Source organism: Macrotis lagotis, chromosome 1, assembly GCF_037893015.1.
Source record: "Macrotis lagotis isolate mMagLag1 chromosome 1, bilby.v1.9.chrom.fasta, whole genome shotgun sequence".
Classification (NCBI taxonomy): Eukaryota; Metazoa; Chordata; class Mammalia; order Peramelemorphia; family Peramelidae; genus Macrotis; species Macrotis lagotis.
The window spans coordinates 412,668,161-412,687,877 of NC_133658.1; the positions used below are offsets into that span (position 1 = coordinate 412,668,161).

General features: G+C 39.5%; 1 protein-coding gene across 7 annotated transcripts in view; it reads right to left on the bottom strand.

Annotated features, from left to right (window-relative positions):
- PSD2 (pleckstrin and Sec7 domain containing 2) overlaps positions 1-19,717 on the bottom strand; it is a 73,952-nt gene that overhangs the window by 46,358 nt on the left and 7,877 nt on the right. For all 7 annotated transcript variants that reach the window (XM_074212856.1, XM_074212858.1, XM_074212854.1 and 4 more), the window contains exon 2: positions 7,781-8,314. In XM_074212856.1, the coding sequence (XP_074068957.1) occupies positions 7,781-8,256 (476 nt within the window). In that variant the 5' untranslated portion in view covers positions 8,257-8,314. The remainder of the gene's footprint in view (positions 1-7,780; positions 8,315-19,717) is intronic.

A 19,717-nucleotide genomic window follows, 5' to 3' on the forward strand; every position in this document is an offset into this window, starting at 1 on the left:
GAAAAAGGGAGACCAATCACAGCCTTGGACAATAATTCCATAACCTATTGATTCTTGTATTAAATATTAAATAAATAAATAAAATATAAGACAAAGTCATTTCCTATATACTGCCCAATGTCTATAAAGCTAAACCTTGCCTTCAATTAAATTCATTTCAATTAGTATTTATTATTTACTATGTACCAGGGACTAAGTTAGGCAAGAATGAAAATGAACCAAAAACCCTCAGAGAACTTACATTCTACCATCTCCATCATTCATTCCCCTATAGAAGATAATGTAGGCCCTCTTCCCCTAGTTGTTCTTGAGCATCAGAGAATGGAAGTACATTTTTTCCTGGCAGTATTAAACAGTCATCTGAATGGAATACTTTGTTTTTCTCCATGTTCTCCCCATGAGAATCACAGAGATTTGTTATACTTGTTATACTGGCTTTATCATTTACTATCTATGTGTAGTTGTCTAAGTCACTTTACACTTTCCCTCACCGGGTCTCAGTTTCCTTACTTAAAAAAAGAAAGGTCCTGACTAGATGACCTCTGAGATTCTAGCCAACTCTAAAGCTATGATATGAACTCTGTTGTCAGGTTGGGGTAGGTCATTTGATGATCAAGAGTGAGCTCTGAGGTCCCTTCCTATCATCCCTCAGGATTTTCTGACCCTCTGGATACAATCAATTCATCAGTCAACAAGCATGAATTAAAAGAATTTATCTTATAATTTATTAAAGGTAAATGCACGCCCCGATCAATCAATAAGTATTTATTGAGTGCTTCCTTGATCAGAGCCTGCTTTCCTCAAGAGAGGTCAGCTGGTCAGCTCCCAGTTTGACTTTGGGAACACTGGAAAATGCTCCAGGCCCAAAATACTGTTTCCTACCAGTTGAGGTTCCTTTATCAGAGACAAAAGCCTCAGGTTTCACTTGTCCAGGTCTCTTAAGAAAAGAAAAAGTAGGTGATCCTTTTCCCGAGCACAGGTTTAGAAGGGAAGGCTAATAAAGAGTCTTTGAAGGAAGGGGGGAGGGTTAGGTAAGGCATAGACCTACAAGGCAGAAAAGACAGCAAAGATAACTTCACCGACTTCACCACCCTGCCGGCATTATCCACAGTCCCCCATCTCTATTCCCAAGGAAGATCCCATATGTAGGACAATAAGGAGGGAAAGGACAGAGAAGAGAGCATCTAGACATGATTTGGATGGGCAGTAGGAATCTGGGCAGCAGGAATGAAATTTTCACTTGAAATTTGTTCTGGAAGGAAAGCTCAGTGTTATGCTGCTGTTTGCAAGTAGAATGTAAATTACATGCAAATATGCCCTTTTGACCATTGTCTTACACCTGGCTGTGAAACCCTGAGGAAGAGAGCCTAATGCAGATTTTCTTCCTGCAGTCTCCATGAGGCAGGAGCTTCCACACAGCCCGCATAGTACTCAACACCCACCCACTTCAAACCTCCCCTCCCTCTTGACCTAAATTGTCCCTTGCTGGAGCTCCTTGTTCTGTCCTTGCTTGATAATAGGGATAACTAGGCCTTTTCCTCTGTGATTGGTTGTCCCTACGTGGTTAGTTACCACTGGGTTATTCTCTGTTGCCCTTCATCATCTGTTCCTCAAAACACAGATGCCATCTCCTGACCTTTTCCACACAAGAGCTTTTGGTGCCAACAGAGCAGTAAGGAGGATTCCCAGGGTCAGAAGTGGGAATCTGGTGACAACCCCCCCTCCTTCCTTCCTTCCTTTTCTCTGAAGTAGTGATTTCAATCTCCTCTCCCTCTCTTTCCCAAATGCCAATCTCTTAAATCTCCTGCCCTGAAATTTTCCTGCCACCCCCATCACTGCTGAATGGGGCAGACACTAGGGACTTAATTACCCAGTCTGTCATTTAAAGTTAGGGAATTAGAAATTAGTCTCCAAATAACTATGGCTATTTTCAGACACGGGGGTCAATGGAGGGGCCAGAGTATTCAAATGTTGATGCTCCTGTCTTGGGTTTTACTCCTAAACCCTCAATCTCTTAGTTATTCTTTACCCAGAATTTATTTTTTATTTATTTAGTTTGGGTTTTTTTGCAAGGTCAAGTGACTTGCCAAAGTCACACAGCTAGGTAATTATTAAGTGTCTGAGACCAGATTTGAACTCAAGTTCTCTCTTTCCTCTGTGTTTCTATCCACCACATTTACATGGTACTTTTAAGGTTTGCAAAGCACTTTATAAGTATGGTTTTCATTTGAACCTCACAAGCACAATAGATGCTATGGTCTACATTTGATGAGGAAATTGAGGCTCAGAGAGGTTAAATAACTTGCCTATGACCACACAGCAACTAAGTGTCAAAGGTAGGACTCAAATTCAGGTTTTCCTAAATCTGAATCATCTCTCTGTCCCCATACACAGAGGCATGTCCACTCCCACATGTTCATAACACATATGTATTTGAAAGAATATACATGTAGGTACATGAGCAAGCCTGTACACATCCATGCCATGTAAATACATCATTCATTAAGATGCATTCCCACTGATACTCACTGATTCCCATATGGTCTGGTTTTCTTGAACCTCCCTCTCCATGCCTTGCTAGGGCCCTATCTTAAAATAGTGGTGATAATGTGGAAGGGAGATGTCTATATAAGGATCCCCTCACCATCAGACCATCAGGAGGAGGAGGAGAGCATTCTCACAGCCCAAAAAGCCCCATTCATCACAGACCTGAGATCTTGCTCAGTAAAAAAAAAAAAAGTTTAAAAAAAAGGAAAAAAGTTGTAGTCATTAATAATGGTCAGTGGGTTCTACCAATGAGAGCCTCCGAGGCATCATTGTACAAGAGGTATAGAATACCAGCTGTCTCTCCACTTCCCGTTTGAGGAAAAAGGGGGTTAGAACCATATTACTCAAGTATCTATACCCTGAAGAGATGATAAAAAAAAGGGTAAAAACATCACTTGTACAAAAATATTTCTAGCAGCCCTGTTTGTGGTGGCAAAAAATTGGAAATTAAGTGAATGTCCTTCAACTGGGGAATGACTTGGCAAGCTGTGGTATATGTATGTCATGGAACACTATTGTTCTATTAGAAACCAGGAGGGATGGGAATTCAGGGAAGCCTGGAAAGATTTGCATGAACTGATGCTGAGTGAGATGAGCAGAACCAGAAAAACATTGTACACCCTAATAGCCACATGGGGGTGACAATCAACCCTGATGGTCTTGCTCATTCCTTCAGTGCAACAAATCAGGGACAACTTTGAGCTATCTGCAATGGAGAATACCATCTGTATCCAGAGAAAGAATTATGGACTTTGAAGAAAGACCAAAGACTATTACTATCAAATTAGAAAAAAAAAAAGCATTATATTATTATGTAATTTTACTATCTCATACTTTATTTTTCTTCCTTAAGGATATGATTTCTCTGTCATCACCTTCAACTGAGATGAATGTATAACATGAAACCAATGTAAACACTAACAGAATGCCTTCTGTGGGGGGGTGGGGAAAGGGAAGCAAGAATGGGGGGCAGAAATTGTAAAACTCAAAATAAATAAAATCTTTCTTAAAAAAAAAAAAAAGAATATTACCCAAGTAGACAGAGAAAACTTAGCATGAACTGGTCAAGGGAACTTGAAGGGCATTCTTTCTGGGAGAACTTAAAGGACATGTGAGATTTCTGTCTGATTAGAGTTGACCTCTGAAAAGCTCACCTTTAATGAAAAATACCAGAAGCTTTCCACGGAATATTAGGTTTCCCTACATGGAGCAGCCCTAATCCAAAAAAGATAAGTAACTATCATCACTTTCATCCACCCATCTACCAGTCTCAGAAAGGAAATTTACTAAAACAAATCCTTAAGAGGTTTGCCTGGATATGGCACCCACAATGATGAATTAGGGAGCTAGACTGGGAATAAGGAGGGAGGGGGCAGTAGGGAGGATCCAGGAAGAGCAGTTGACTCTCATACACAGTGGTCAAATGTGGTAGTGAACCAGAAAGAGCACTAGACTAAAGCTCAGACCTGTGTTCTAAATCAGATGCTGCCATTCATTGAGAGTCTGAATTCCCCATCTGAAAAAAAAAGGAATAATAGCCTGTTCTTGGGGGCGGCTAGGTGGCGCAGTGGATAGAGCACCTGCCTTGGAGTCAGGAGTACCTGGGTTCAAATCCGGCCTCAGACACTTAATAATTACCTAGCCATGTGGCCTTGGGCAAACCACTTAACCCCATTGCCTTGCAAAATCTAAAAATAAACAAACAAACAAACAAACAAACAAATAAATAAATAAAACAATAGCCTGTTCTCTCTACCCCAAGGATTATTTGTGAAGTTCAAGTGGAAGACTTGAAAGGGAGGTTCCCAGTCAAGGTTGGGGTATTTTATGTGCTGCTGCTTATGTGAACTGACTCCTGATTGATTGGGAGAATGCAGACAAAATGTTGCAGACCTCCATAGAGTGATGTTGACTTGACAGCTTTGGAGATACACTCTTCAAGAGAAATATACATGGTTCCAGACTTTACTCCAGGAAGGAAGAGAGGGAAGAGTTTTGGAAGTTGAAGATACGGGGGGGGGGGGGGGGGGGGGGGGGAGAATTAGCTCTTCAGTGTGACCCTGACTTCCACATTGCTTCTCTAGACATTTTGGAGAGAGACTTTTTCCTTGAATAACAGGCTCTCACTCTTGGTTCAAGTTAATTCCCATCAAAAGAATTCATATCCATTCCTTCTCTGTACTTTTCTCTTCCTAACTTTCAAGTCTTCTTATACCTTACTGTTTGGTGTGGCATTTTCTTTGATCATTACTCCTTGGCTTCCTTTTAGTCCCAGCTAAAATCTCACCTTCAACAAAAAAGTCTTTCCTATTCCCTCTTAATTCTAGTGCTTTTCCCCTATTAATTAGTTTCTATTTTTGTTGCATATAGCTTGCTTTGTATACATTTATTTGCAGATTTTCTCCCTCACTAGACTATAAATTCCTTGAGGGCAGGAGCTGTTTTTTGCCTTTTTTTTTTTGTGGTATTTCCATCACATAGAACAATACCTGTTACACAGTATATACTTAATAAATGTTTAATGATTGCTTGATTAAAATCTAGACCCTGCCATGCCTATAGGTGATTATCCTGGAGAAACTGAGTCTACATAATTCATAAGAGTTGGAAGAAGGGAGAGAAACCCAAATAACCCCATTCTGAGGAAGAATAAAGTTCTGAGGAAGGGATCTTACAAAGATGAATTGGAAGCTTAGAAGGGACTTTAAATGTTATCTAGTTCAACCCTGTAATTTTACAATTGAAACCACTGAGATCCAGAGAAATAATTTGTCCAAGGTCACTAAGTCCTCTGACTCCTTATCCACAGCCCATACAAATAGCCATCCGCTTGTCATCTGCTCTGCCATCACACCCTCTGGATATCAGACCTTTGGAGACCATGTCCTGAAGAACTTCATTCACTCATCTTTGGAACATCTGCCCCAGAGCTAAGGTGTCCTAATTAGAAAATGAATGTAGCAAGCTCTACTAGCCCACTCTATCTATTCAGCCCCAATTCATGTTTCACAGTCTATCAACACATTGATCTTTGTCATTTTCCTGCCATTCACCCTGCTGAAAAATCTTCTCCTTTCCTTCCCTGCCTAGCTAGCCATTTCTTATACTAAAAATTCTAATCAAATTAATATTATCACTGATTTGGAAAAGGTTTGTCAATCAACTCCCCTCTGGCTCCACTCACTTTCCCTATAACTTCCCAAACTAAAACACACTTCCCTTGTTGCTACTCCCTACTAGGTGTCTCCCCTTATTATCATGTAAGTTTTTGGGGGGCAGAGACTGGTTAACTTTTTCTGTTTTCCACTACTTAGCACAGTGCTTGGTGGTTAATGAATGCTTTTCACTCATTTGTTAGATTCATTCATTCATTTACAAATATCACTCTTCTGCACCACACAGTCTCATGGCATTTTACTCACCCTGGTGCCATGGGACAAAGGGGGAAAATCATTGTATTTCATAGAGTCACAGATTTAGAGCTGGAAAAAAACAGTAAGGTCACAGAAGTACAGAATGTGAGAGCTGGAAGAGCCTCAGCAACTATCCTGTCCAAACTCCAACCAAAAGGAATGCCCACTTTTACATTCTCTACCAGCAGTCTTCAAGTCCCTGCTTAAAGACCACAGCCCTTTCTCTTTTTAGACAATGCTAATTATCAGGATGGTTTTCCCAACATCAAGCCTAAATCTGCCTCTCTGTAACTCCAATCTTTTACTCCTGGCTTTGCTCTCTGAGAGGAAATCGGAATCATCCTCCACATGATGACCACTCAGATAAGTAAAAGAAGCTTTCTGTTCCCTCTGAGTCTTTTCTTCTCCAGGCTCAATATGAGATTACCCCCATGAGATTACCAATCCTCTCATTTTACTGACCCATTTTACAGATGAAGAAGCTGAAAGATTAAGTAACTTAACCAAGGTCATATAATAAGCAGCAGAGGTCTGTACTATAAGTCTTCCATTATACCACACTGTTCCCTAAATTTATTTAATCCTAGAAAATATGATGGAAAGGTACTTCTGCTATAATACTATCAACTAATAAATCAATCAATAAATATTTATTAAATGGTTACTATGTGCCAGACACTGTGATTTCCTAAAAGAGGCAAAAGGCAAACTTGAGAAGTCTGTGAGATCCTTCTTTCCTTCTCTGAATCCCTATAAATACTTTTACATTTACTTTTTATGCATGTATGTATATATATGCTTTGTGCATTCTCTTATTTTTTTGCATTATAACTTGTATCATACTAGATCATAAATTTCACAGGGGTAGTGACCATCAACTTCTCATCTTTGTATCCACTAAGAGAGCCCAGCCCAGGTTCCTGAACACAGAAGAGACTTAGGAAATGGAAGCTGAATTTATTCATCAATTAATGGATTGAATTACTATCCTACCAAACTCTGCAAGTGTGAAAGAATTTCAATTTATTTTTGGCCTCTGGATTTGTGGATTGAGATTTATAATGTGTTTTCCTAGTGATTTAGGCCAGTGTTATTTCAACTCCCACAAGAAAAATGTAAATTGTGTAGTCCATAGAAACATGTCACCTTTCCTCCCAGGCAGAGTCAGTTTCCAGCTGAACAGAATCAGTCCTGGCAACAACATAAAGCCCTAAGCAAAATCTACTGGGAAGTATAGCAGCAGTAGCATCATGGTAGTCATTGTCCCTTATATTTGTCTAACATTGTGTTTGCTATTTTAAGCATTTATCTCATATTTATCATTTGAATATATTGTAGTCATCATTCAGGAACATGTAGGCTCCTTAAGAACAGGGACTATATTTGCTTTTGTTTTTGTATCTTGCATAGAAAGCACCTTAAAAAATGTTTGTTGAATTAAGTTGAATGTATGTAATTCATCCCCTTCTAGTCTGTGACTTCCTAGCTGTCAGAGACAGCAACTTTCTGACCTTTTCATCTCCTTTGACTGGCATGGTTGACTCCAATGAGTAAATGCTTAATAAATGTTTGCTGAACTTTTAAATTTAAAGCAATTGTTCATCTCTGTGTTCATTTGGTCCTTCCCTAAGAGGGCCAAGATTATTACTTTTACTTTACAGATGAGGAAATTGAGGCCCAAAGAAGTCCTAAATCACAGAGATAGGTAGTGACAAGATGAAATTAGAATTCTCCAAAACCTTTTGACTCCAAAGGCAAAGATATTTAAGGTCATGCATGTAATAGTATGAAAAAAAAGAGACACCACCCCCCCTCCTTACCTGACTTCAGGACAAGGGCTCCCTGGAACACTGCCCAGTGGTTGCTGATATACCAGGTCAGACTTCTTGTCAGGGGCCTCCCCTTTCTCAAGTTTCCTTTCCCTCCAACAATCACTGTGTCCACTCACGTTGGGAGCTTCAGCATCCCCCAAGTTTGCCACCTCACCTGACCCAAACCCCAAGGACACATTGTTCATGAGTGATAAATCATAGAGGTCACCATCCTTGCCCTCAGCCCTGTCCCCACAGGCTAGGGTATCTGTCCTTTTCCTGTGTTCTGGAGGCTGAATCAGACAAGTGTCCCCTTTGTTGTCCACTCTCTCTCTGCCTGAGGTCTTAACCTCTTTGGCTTCATCTGAGAGGGCAAGTTGATCTTTTGTAGGCTCTTCTCTCAATGATTGTTCTATGCCCAGGACTGGGCAGTAGGAGGCACTGCCTTCTATTGATGGTAATGGAGGAAGATTTTCATCATCCATGGTGATCACCAGCTCTACCAACAACTCTGCCCCAGCAGACCCTAGGGCTCAATGCTACCTGGGTGAAAAAAAAAAGATAGGATCCATGTAATAAAAACTTGGAAAAGCCCAGAATTCCCTTCCCCTGCTAAGATTCTGATTCCATTTTATCAGTTCATACCTCACAATTATCACTCTTTATTCTATTCATTGTTGTACAAACAAAATGACATAGGTGTGGGCCCTGGTCTGAGGAAGCACAGTCTAAAACTCAGGATATCTTTGGAATCCAGACAATACTACAAGAATGGGGTGGTTTGGGGTGTATCTGCCTCAAGATAGGCATATGACAGAAAAGAGACCCCTTAAGGATCCTTTTACACACACAGAATTCTCATTCTGACTTCAAAATCATTGCTTATATCATCCTCTTTCTTCAAATCTTAGATATCCTACAATGTCCATTTTTTCCATGATTGCTTTCTGGTGATTTAATTCTTTGATGACCTCTCCCCTTCTGAATCTCTCATAGCTGTGCCAACCATTCAGAAACTGCATTATTCTCTATCATTGTTTTCAGTAGAAAATTAATCTTGGAGTCAGGAAGACCTGAATTCAAATCTTGTCTCAGACACCTATTGATCCTAGCGAAATCATTTAACGTCTCTGTGCCATTTTCTTCATCTGTAAAATGAGGGAGATGGACAAAATGGCTTCTAAAATTACTTTCAGTTCTAAGTCTATTATTTTATGCTCCTTCTGTTTTACATATAAGTTTTATTTCTATGAAATATTGATGGAAGGAAGTTTATCATCTCCTTTACTGTGGTAAATTGATGCTAAGATGAGCCTGAGACAGACAAACAGTTAACATTCTAGACCAATGTTCATTCACCTTGGCCTTGTTCTGGAACCACTATAAGCCAGAGTTCCAAGTAAGACAGTCTAAAGGAGACCGGACCAATTGTGTGACTCAGGTAACCAGTTATGTTTATTAAATCAACAAGCATTTATCGAGAACTTATTGTGTGCTGGGCAGCAGAAAGATATAAAGAAGTTTAAGACAAATCACTGTCATCAAAAAACTCAAAGTTTCTTTGGGGTAACAAAACTCACATGGGAAGCTAATAGTAATGCCAAGATGCATATTTTAAGTGCTGAATGTAAAGGACAGACTCCAAAGCATGAGTTCTGAACAAAAGCCTAGGCAGGAGAATTCACAAAGCCAAAATTCCCAAAACAATAAAAGATCACCCCAGAGTTCATTGCATAATTTATATCCCAAGAAGCATCAGGTACATTCAGATAACCTATAAGTGGTCTTCCAATAAGAGAATCAGTTAATTATATAGTAAACATTTATTAAGCTCCTACTATATGACTGTGCTTGTGAAAAAGATGCAAAGAAATGCAAAAGATAGTCCCTGATCTCAAAGAGCTTTCAATATAATGGGGGAGATAACATGAAAACAACTGTGTATAAACAAGATCTATTCAGGATAAAATGGAAATAACCAATAGAAGAAAGACACTAGAAATAAAGAGATTGGGAAGAGCTTCCTGTATAAGGGAAATTTTTTTTACTAGGATTTGAAGGAAAATCGGGGAAACCAGGAGGTAAAGAGAAGGAGGTAGAGGCATGGAGGAAAGCCAACTGAAAAATGCCCATAGTCAGAAAAGGGAGTGTCTTGTTTGAGTAACAACAAGGCCATTGTCACTGAATGGAAGATAACATGAAGAGAAGATATGGTGTCAGGAAACTAAAAAAAGTCTCACAATGATTCTGGGAAATATGTGCTATTTATCAATATTTTATAGTTGAGGAAAAAAGAGGAAGGGAAGGTTATGAAGTATTTTGAACACAAAACAGTATTATATAATTGAACCTGGAGGTGACAGAGTTCCATTTGAGTTTATTGAAACAGGGGGTGAGGTACAACAAGTTTAGATGTGCTTTATTAAGATCATTTTGTTGGGTGGCTAGGTGGTGCAGTGGATAGAGCACCAGCCCTGGAAGTCAGAAGTACCTGAGTTCAAATCCAGCCTCAGACACTTAATAATAATTACCTACCTGTGTGGCCTTGGGCAAGCTACTTAACCCCATTTATCTTGCAAAAAACCTTAAAAAAAAGATCACTTTGTCATATGGGTGAGAAATACTGGAATGGAGGAAGTCTTTTGACAGGTAGACCAATCAACAGGCAATTGCATTAGTATATATGTGAGGTGCTGAGGGCAACCAAAGGGAATCAAAAGCACTTCCAGTGAGTTGGGAAATATTTACACATGTATTTAAATGTAAATTTGAATGTGTCTGAAGTTCTGAGAATTCACAATTATTCAAATGAAATCAAAAGTTCTTAAGCTGGTTTTTCAAAAAATATTTTGCTATTTTATAATCCTACAATAAGGAATCAATACACTTTACTGGAGTGTCAAAAAAAAAAAGGATTCACAATCCCCAAACTAAATAATGAAACTCTCTAAAGAAGTTCCAATATGAGTTGCTGGAGTACAAGGAAGTTATAATAGTTATAATACAGTGAAAAGATCTAGAGTCAGAAAAGCTGGTTTCAAATCTCAGTTCTGTTATGTGACCTTGGACAAGTCACTTCCCTTGTTCTGGGCTTCAGTTTCTTCATCTTTAGCATAAGGGTTTATGAGTTCAATGAGTATTTAAGCATCTATCACATCCAGCGTATTATACTGAATGCTGGAGATATGAAAACAAAACAAAAACCAATCTCTATACTCAAAAATAAAACATAATTTTATGAAACAGAAAGCATTTATTAAGCAGCTATAAAAATCAGGCACCATGCTAAATGCTTTACAAATATGATTTCATTTGATCTTCACAATAACCTTGTGAATTAGATGCTATTATTATGTACATTTTACAATTAAAAGAAGTGGTATAAAGAAAGGTTAATTGACACAGCTAGAGGTTGGATTTGAACTCAGGGATTCTTGTCCCTAGGTCCAGCACTTGTACCAGCTAGGTGCCACTAACAACTTGAGCAATGAGGAAAAGCTCTCCCTAGAAAGTGGTATCTGATTTTGACCATGAAGAAACTTCAGTATTTTAATAACTAGTGAGGAGCAAATGTATTCCAGGTATGACAGTGACAAAGGCACCAGGGTAGGAAACACTGCTAAGTTCAGGAAACAGTAAACAGGGTAGTTTGACTGTGTGAAGGGAAGTAATATAAAATGTCTGAGAAAGATATTTAGTTGACACAAAATTTTGAAGGGCTTTTAATGCCAAAATGTGAATTTTGTATTTAATTGTGGAGGCTATAGGGAGCAACTTGAAAGTCCTTGAGCAAGAGATCAAGAATAGGGTGTGACCAAACTTGTTGTTGGGGTGATTATTATGATAGCTATATCCAAGATGTATTGGAGAAAGAAGAGATTCAAAGTACAAGTATGAGTCTTTAGCACTAATACAAAATAGAAGTAATAAAGACCTTGAACAGAGAGTACTGTGAGTAGAGAGAAGGGTATCTGAAAAATGTTGTGAATGAAGAAGTAACAAGACAGTAATTGATTATATGCAATAGTGAATGAAGGAGAGTGAAAGGATAAATATCTTAAAGATACTTTCTATCTTTAAATTTTAAGATATTCCAAAGCTGTCCAATTTTGCTCATCCCCTTCCCATTTAATTCCATACTAGGGATAGACAACATTACTTCCAAATTGCTGCCAAATACCAGATTAAATAAAAATGTACTCTCTACAACTCACTTTCCCTCGAATCAAAGTAATTATTTGGTAACCTCAAACACTTTTCTTTTCCCACTTCCAATGGGTTGCTGGTTGTGTTCTAGAGTAAGAGTTAATGGAGACAGCAATTATGTCAACTGAGTCCTTATTTTATTGCAGGAAATGAACAATCACAAAGGAGAGTAAGGGTCACACTGTAAACCGCATTGGAGATAATGGGCCTGCTTAAAGCTTCCCCTATGGGGAAGCCCAGCTGTGCATAGAGCTGTCCGAGGTCCTGAACAGACTCTGCAGAGACAAGTCTTATCTTTACTCTAGGGAGTTGTGCTGCCTTAGCATCCATCTGAAAGCCTGAACTCTAGATGAGTGGTGTCAAGCTCAAATAGAAACAGGATTCACTAAACCATACATAAGCATCCCTGAAGGCTGCAATAGACTTAGAAACCCACATGGTAACATTATTTATGTTCTATTGTACTTTTATTTTTTTGTTAAATATTTCTTACATTTTAATTTTATTTGGGGGACTGTTGTGGGCAGCAAAAATGGCTGCATATTTAACACCTCTGCTCTAGCACAATCTTAGCCTCCAAAGTTCAGCCCCCAAAGGGACTTTCAAATAGAAAAATGATAAAAGGGAAAAATATCAGTCACTCCTGTTCTTCATTCAAACCTCCCCAACTCAAAAAAAAATATATTTCTTTCTCCAAATGCACGAGGACTCTACTAACATTTACCAGTTCATTGAAGGGGAACCAAGAGTCACAGCATTTGATCCAAAAATCACAGAATACCATAATTGGAAAATATTTTAAGAGATACCGCTATTTTTTTGTTGTTGTTTTTGCAAGGCAATGGGGTTAAGTGACTTGCTCAGGGTCACACAGCTAGGCAATTATTAAATGTCTGAGGTTGGATTTGAACTCACATCCTCCTGACCTCTGGACAGGTGCTCTATCCACTTCACCATTTAGCTGTGACTATCACCACTACTCATTTTAAAGAGGGAACTAAGGGCCAAAGAAAGGAAGTGACTTGCTCAAAGTCTTATGTTTTCTGAATGAGCCCAATGAATTGCCAAGGATGGCTCTGGAATGTGAGCACAATTGGGGCAGTAAATTTAAATTTTATCTATGAATTTTAAATTCAATTTGATCTACAACAATTGGATTTACAGACAATGTGTCCCAGACAGCAGCTATGTTGAGATCACTTGAACAGAGACACTCTCTACCCAGGGACACACATACATAAGCACTGGTTTTTAGACCACTGAGAATGACTTACATTTGTAAGTGTGTTTGTCTAGGAAGTGGGGCATTCGACTTCTTTCTACATCCTCCCCCCCCCACCTCCTGCTCCTAGCCCAACTCTAGCAGATGAATTAGGGAGACTCAGAAGAGGGGCTTTGCTTTTTTTTTTTTGGTAGTAATGGCTCAGTGCTGTGCTGGGTCAGGGCAGTGGGAGGAGCAAGTTATTTTGGGACCAGATTTAAGTGTGAATATCCTTGAGGTACAAATGTGCAAACCTTTCCCAGCTAAGATACTGCAGTTAAAAATAGTCTCCAAGTCTTCCTGGGGAAACTTTTCAGGGGCACTGCCTGAACTCAACTAGGAAATGTCTCTTTCCACCCTTGACACTGTCTCCCTTGGTTCCTCCTGCCCCACTAAAGAAAAAGGAGAGGGGGAGACATGTCCCACTTCCTAGATGATAAATCAGCAAAAGACAAGGACATGGAGAAGATGATCTGGGCAGACCCTCCTATAACTAGATGAGACCCACTCCCTTTGCAACCTTGAGTCCTACCTATAGAGGTAGGGAAGTTCAGAAGCATGTCTATAGAAGGGAAATATAGTAAGAGAAGGCTTATTCCTATAACTAGATGAGACCCCACTCCCTTTGCAACCTTGAGTCCTACCTAGGAACTCTTCTGAAGGAAATTGTATTTAGGAGGAGACTCACCTTTCAGTGAGCTTTCCAAGATTCACATATTTCCTTCAGGGAAGAAAAAGTGAAGGCCAGGGAGCTAGTGAGTCAATGTTATGCCTTTTACCTATTTCCCTCAAATTTCATAATATGAGAATTGAGTTCTGTAGTGACCTGGACATGGAGTGTAGACTGGAGTTGTGTGGTGTACACTCTACTGGAGTGTAGACTGGAGGAGAAGTAGTTGTCCTGTTTTATGATAGCTCTCACAAACCTATTAAATATTTCTCTTTTTTTTGCAAGGAAAATGGGGTTAAGTGACTTTCCCAAGGCCACACAGCTAGGTAATTATTAAGTGTTTGAGATCAGATTTGAACCCAGGTACTCCTGACTCCAGGACCAGTGCTTTATCCACTGCACCACCTAGCCGCCCCCCTATTAAATATTTCTAAGAATCTTCAAAAGGAGTAGTTCCTATTCAAAACAGAAAGACACTTCTCTAAACCACAGCCAATACTTTTTAATGACCTACAAAGAAAGAGCCATAGGGATCATGGGAGCAGCTGGAAATTTTGGACCTTTGAGTACAACCCCCTCACTTTACAAATGAAGGAATAATCTCAGAGAGCTTGTCATTTGTCCAGCATCTCAAAGCTAGTTAGTCTCTAAGGCAGGATTTGAATCTAGGTCTCCCTAGTTCAGTATGTTATCTATTTCACCACACTATGAACTTGGAAGCCCCCTATCCAATATGGGCTTAGAATATGAACCATGATCACATAAAAGTTGTTAATATTCCCAAATATTCAACACAGGCTACAGACAAATAGAGGTTTTGATTAAAGTTAGGGAACCTGGATTCCTATCCTCACATTTCCATAAACTTACTATGATTTCAGGAAAATCACTGAAAATTAGCAACTTGCTTTTTAAAGTAGAAATTTTAATATATAGATATCCTGATTCCATAAGGATGTTGTAAAAATTAGCAAAGGGGTAGAGGGTAACACAGCTTCCAGAGTTGAAGAAATCATAGAATGATTTCAAAGCTTATTTATTATTCCCTGTATATAACATTTCATGTCTCATCTCTGTATAGGATGCTTCCCCCCATCCCCACCCCAGAATGTTTCTTTCCTTCTCATCTCTGACTCTGGGAATTTCTCCTTTGAGGCACAAAGCCTTCTCTGATGCTCCCCATTTGCTAGAATCTTTCCTCAAAAAAATGACACTGTATTTGATATAGACATATAGATATATCTGTGTCATTAAATATGATATATATAAGTAATCATAATATAAAGACATATACATATATAATGATTACATTTACATATATATATATATTGTTCCCCCCTACCAATACCACACCCTGAGAATGTAAGTTCCCTAAGGGTAGAGATTGTTTCATTTTTATCCTTAAAACTCAGAACCCAGAATAGTGTCTGACACAAAGTAGGGATATCATAAATTCTTATGGAATTATTAAAGAGTTGGAAAGGACTTTAGAAAGCATTAAGCCCAACTATCTCACTTTACAGATGTGGAAATTAAGGCACAAATACAAAAAAGAAACTTGCCCACCATCACACAACTAGCAAGTGGCAAGGCAAAGACTAGACTTAGGTCTCTTGACTCTATCTGGTGTCCACCATGTTTTCTGCTTAACTTGAAGAACAGAAGTTACTCTTTTGAGATCCAGGAGAAGATATAAAGTTTGAGCAATATCTGCAGCTGCGCCTCTAGTTCTACTCTGCCTCCTCTCCCAAGATCCCAGAGAGTGCTGCAGCTGTCCAAGGCTAGTTTCCAACCCTGGTTCCCCTAGTTACTTCCTCTCTGCCCACAGAGGGGAGGCCAAGGCAGCTGGCACTAAGAAGCTGAGCTTCTGCCAAAGCATAGGCAGCAGAGGCCATGTCCCCAGTCTCCAGGCCAGAACTGAGAGACAACTGAGTGAGTAGGGGCTAGAAGGGAAAAATAAATGGGTGGAAGGGGAGATGGCTCAGTATTAAAGTTTAGAGTCTATCCCAGTGGTTTTTGGGAAGCAGAAGACAAGTAGCATGGAGTTCAATTCTAGATGACAAGGAGCAGAAAGTGGTTAGAGGAGAAACAAGAGACTGAAGGGACTCTTCACCAGGAGCCCACAAAACCAGGAATGGCTCCCTAGAGCCCTCCCCACCTTACTCATTCTTGCCCAAGAAGGGAAATCCAGAGATAGATGGTGTTCTGAAAACCATTTGGAACAATGTGACCTTAGGCATATCAGATATGACTAATTTTTTTATTTGAGAAATGTGAGAAATAATTCCAGGGGTGTCTGAAGAAGCTAATGGAATAATATATGTAAAAATTCATTGTAAATTTCATTTTTTAAAGCTATAAAAATGTGATTGGGATGGGGAGGGAGGAAGGCATCCCCAAAGAGTGGCTTCTCAGTGCCCCAGGGTGTTTTTGGCCTTGGCACCAGTAACCTTTGGCCAGGGTCCAAGAGGGAGGTTCAGTTTGTGAATCAGTGTATAATACTCCCTCTCCTTAGCCTCCTCACTCTTTCTTCCTTCCCCTCTCCCATCCAGGAGAAGCCAAGAGCCTCAGGGAGCAGTCACAGCTGGCTGTGCCATTTCTCTGCCCAATTCTAGTAAATGAGGGGTGAGGGAGGAAAGCCACAACAGTCTCCGGAGCTGGGAGCTGTGCCATTACCATTTACCCTTATCCTCCTGCCTTTGCTTGAGACTAAAAGCCCCTCCTGCCTGTTCCACCCTTAATGCCTACCCCCCTTCCTCTTAACTCCTGCAAAAAAAAAGTAACCTCCCCTGTACTTCTCTTTATATCTCTCCATGGTGCCTTGCAAACAGTACCTTCTTAGTGTTTAGTGACTGACCCTAAAGCAAGCCTGTCTGCAAAGGAAGCCAGAAGCTGTCTCTCAGCTTTCAGGAACTTTACCACGCAAACATTCTTATATCTTTCTCCCATCCCTAAGGAGCAAGAATTTCCTTTCTCCTATTAAAACCTTAGGCTCTGGGAGACATTCTGGTCCAGTGAAAATAACACTAGTCCAGTGTCAAGTGACCTGGGTATAAATTCTGACTCAGAAGCTGTCTATTCAGAGTTTACCATAATGCCTGGCATGTAGGAAGTGTTTAAAAACTACTTATTGATTAACTGATTGATAGCATGACTTTGGGCACATTGATTCACCTTCCCAAGTCTCAGCATCTTCATCTGAGAAGGCCAGTCTAGATGGTCTCTAAATTTCCTTCCAGCAGGAATCTAGAATCTCATTAGGAGAGAAGGAAGAAGCTAAAGAGGAAGAGGAGGAGGAGGAGAATAAGAGAGGAAGGAAGGGTAGCAGAGGAAGGAGGAGGGGAAGGAGAAAAGGGAAGAGGACAAATAGGAAGGTGAGAATTGTCTCATTAAGACTTGGGCCATGAAACTATAAAAAAGGTGGCAGGGAAAGAAGGCAAGCAGGAGAGCAGGGTTATTGGGTATGATGGTGGAGAGCTAGATCAAGCAGGCAGAAGATTTCTTTTATATTCCTGGAAGGTGGGAAAGGAATATAGAAATAGAATACGCCTATGTCCTCTCACAAGAGGAGAAAGTGTCAGACCAGGACCTTGTCATCCTGTTCTCCAGCCTTCCTTTAGAACAGACTCACTATTCTATAGGGTAGGCAATGGCTCCTCTGATAAGAGGTCTTAACAGTATAATTTTTGGATGGTTAATCATGAAACAAGATCCTTATTAGTCAGTGCAAATTATGGGTTATTAATAGAATGTGCATTAATTGGTCTAAGACTAATGCCTGATGAATTCATTTGCTTCCCTTATCTTCATTGGCTAGAGCTTTGGACCAAGTTAATTTCTATTCCACTTCCCCAGCTCTTGGTCACTATCCTCTCATGCCTAGCTCTATGGGACCAAGGGGATGAAAGGATTCTAAGGAAATATTCTCTTGCTTCTTCTTCCTCTTGTTTTTCTCCCAAAGGCCACATTCCAGGGGCTTTATGAATATTTTCATCTAATCAACATAACCCTCCTTTCTGAGGCAATTTGCTGACTAAAACTCTCAAGGGACTCCCTTAAAGGTTATCATTTCTTTCTGTCTCCCACATCTCTCCAGTCATTGACACACAATTTTTTTTTGCCAGATAATTCAGGGCACTCTCAGTTGCTTAGCTTTTGCATAAATTTGCTGACTTCAAGATTTCTTAGCTCCAGATGCAATTGTCTCTCAGTTATCCAAATTAATCCAAACTTCTAGATAATCCCCAAATCATTTTTATTAAAGCTATCCAGTATATCATGTGCCTATTTTAGCAGCTGATTTATATACACAGTAAGCCTTCTTATCTTGCAGAGTAAAGAAATGAGTCCCACTATTCTGGTTACTACAGAAGTCCCATAACACATATAGATTATAAATTTTCAGAGAATCAGAACAAAAAAAATACACAAAATAAAATTGTACTAAATTCTACTCATATGCCTCACCAGAACATGGAAATGACCCTGGGATGTCAAAGGTTATCTATAAATCAAGTATTTATTAAGTGTCTACCATTAACCAGACAAGGTGCTAGGTGATGAGGATAAGATAATTCAAGTCTCTTCCCTCAAGGAGCTTATATTCTATTGAACCAGCATGTACACAAATAAGTATATTTGTAATATAAGATAATTTTTGAGAAACACTACCATATGTCAGACTCAAGAAAGGAGATTAAATCTGAGTTGAACTTTAAAAGAAGTTAGAGATTTTTATAGTTGGAGGAATCACATGATCACTGATTACTGTACATAGAGAGATACAAAGAGAAATGCAGGGAAAGAGAGACTATTTTTTGGTGGGAGCAGGGGTTGGCATTAGGGGTACAAGAAGCAGGAAGAGATTTTGATTCTGAGCAAAGACAAGGATAAAGAGAAGAAAGTGCATTATAAGCATAGGGAATAGACTGGTGAAAGACCTGAAGATAGAAGGTGAGGGTTTTTTTATTGTTCATTCATCCAGTCATTTCCACATCTTTGTGACCCCAAGGACCATAGCAAGTCAGACTGTTCTAACTCCCACTATCTCCCAAAGTCTGTCCAAGCTCATGCTCATTGCTTCCATGACACAATCTATCCATCTCACCCTCTGACAGACCCTTTTTTGCCTTCAATCTTTCCCAACAACAGTCTTTTCCAATGGGCCCCCTCTTCTCATTGTGAGACTAAAGTATTTAAGATGAATATGCCATCTAAGATGAGATACATAGGAGGAAAAGCAAGAAGTCAGTTTATCTGTACTATAGAATGTTTGAAGGGGAGTAATGTGGACTAAACCTGGAAAGGTTAGAGTTAGGTCCTGAAGAGAATAAATAAATGCTAAATAAATCTGTGGCATCAGACAGCATCTCATCTCCCCAAACTGAAAAGGCTTTAAGCATGGACTGGTAGTAGACTGTGTATGTCTGTTATTCAAGGACAAATTCAAAGAAGCTCTTTAGGGGCTAGCCATCGGGTGATGTAGTTTTCAGCTTCAAAGGCTCTCAAAGACAATATATTCAGTCAGAGTTTGATGGCTAATTTCTATTGGTGGAGGAAGTATCTTTGGCAAAACAAAACCAAAAAAAAAAAAAATCAAAGGTCCTTAAAGTGAAACATAAATTTAACATAATTTAATCTTTCTTTGGTAATTCTAAAGACACAGGATCTTACAATGACTCAGGGTCATCACTGTGAACACTCATTGTAAGGAAGGTCAGAATTTATCCAACCGAACCAAAGTTCCTTAAGGGCAGAGATGGTTTTGAATTGTCTTCGTGTCCCCGATTAAGTACAGTCTCTTGAAAAT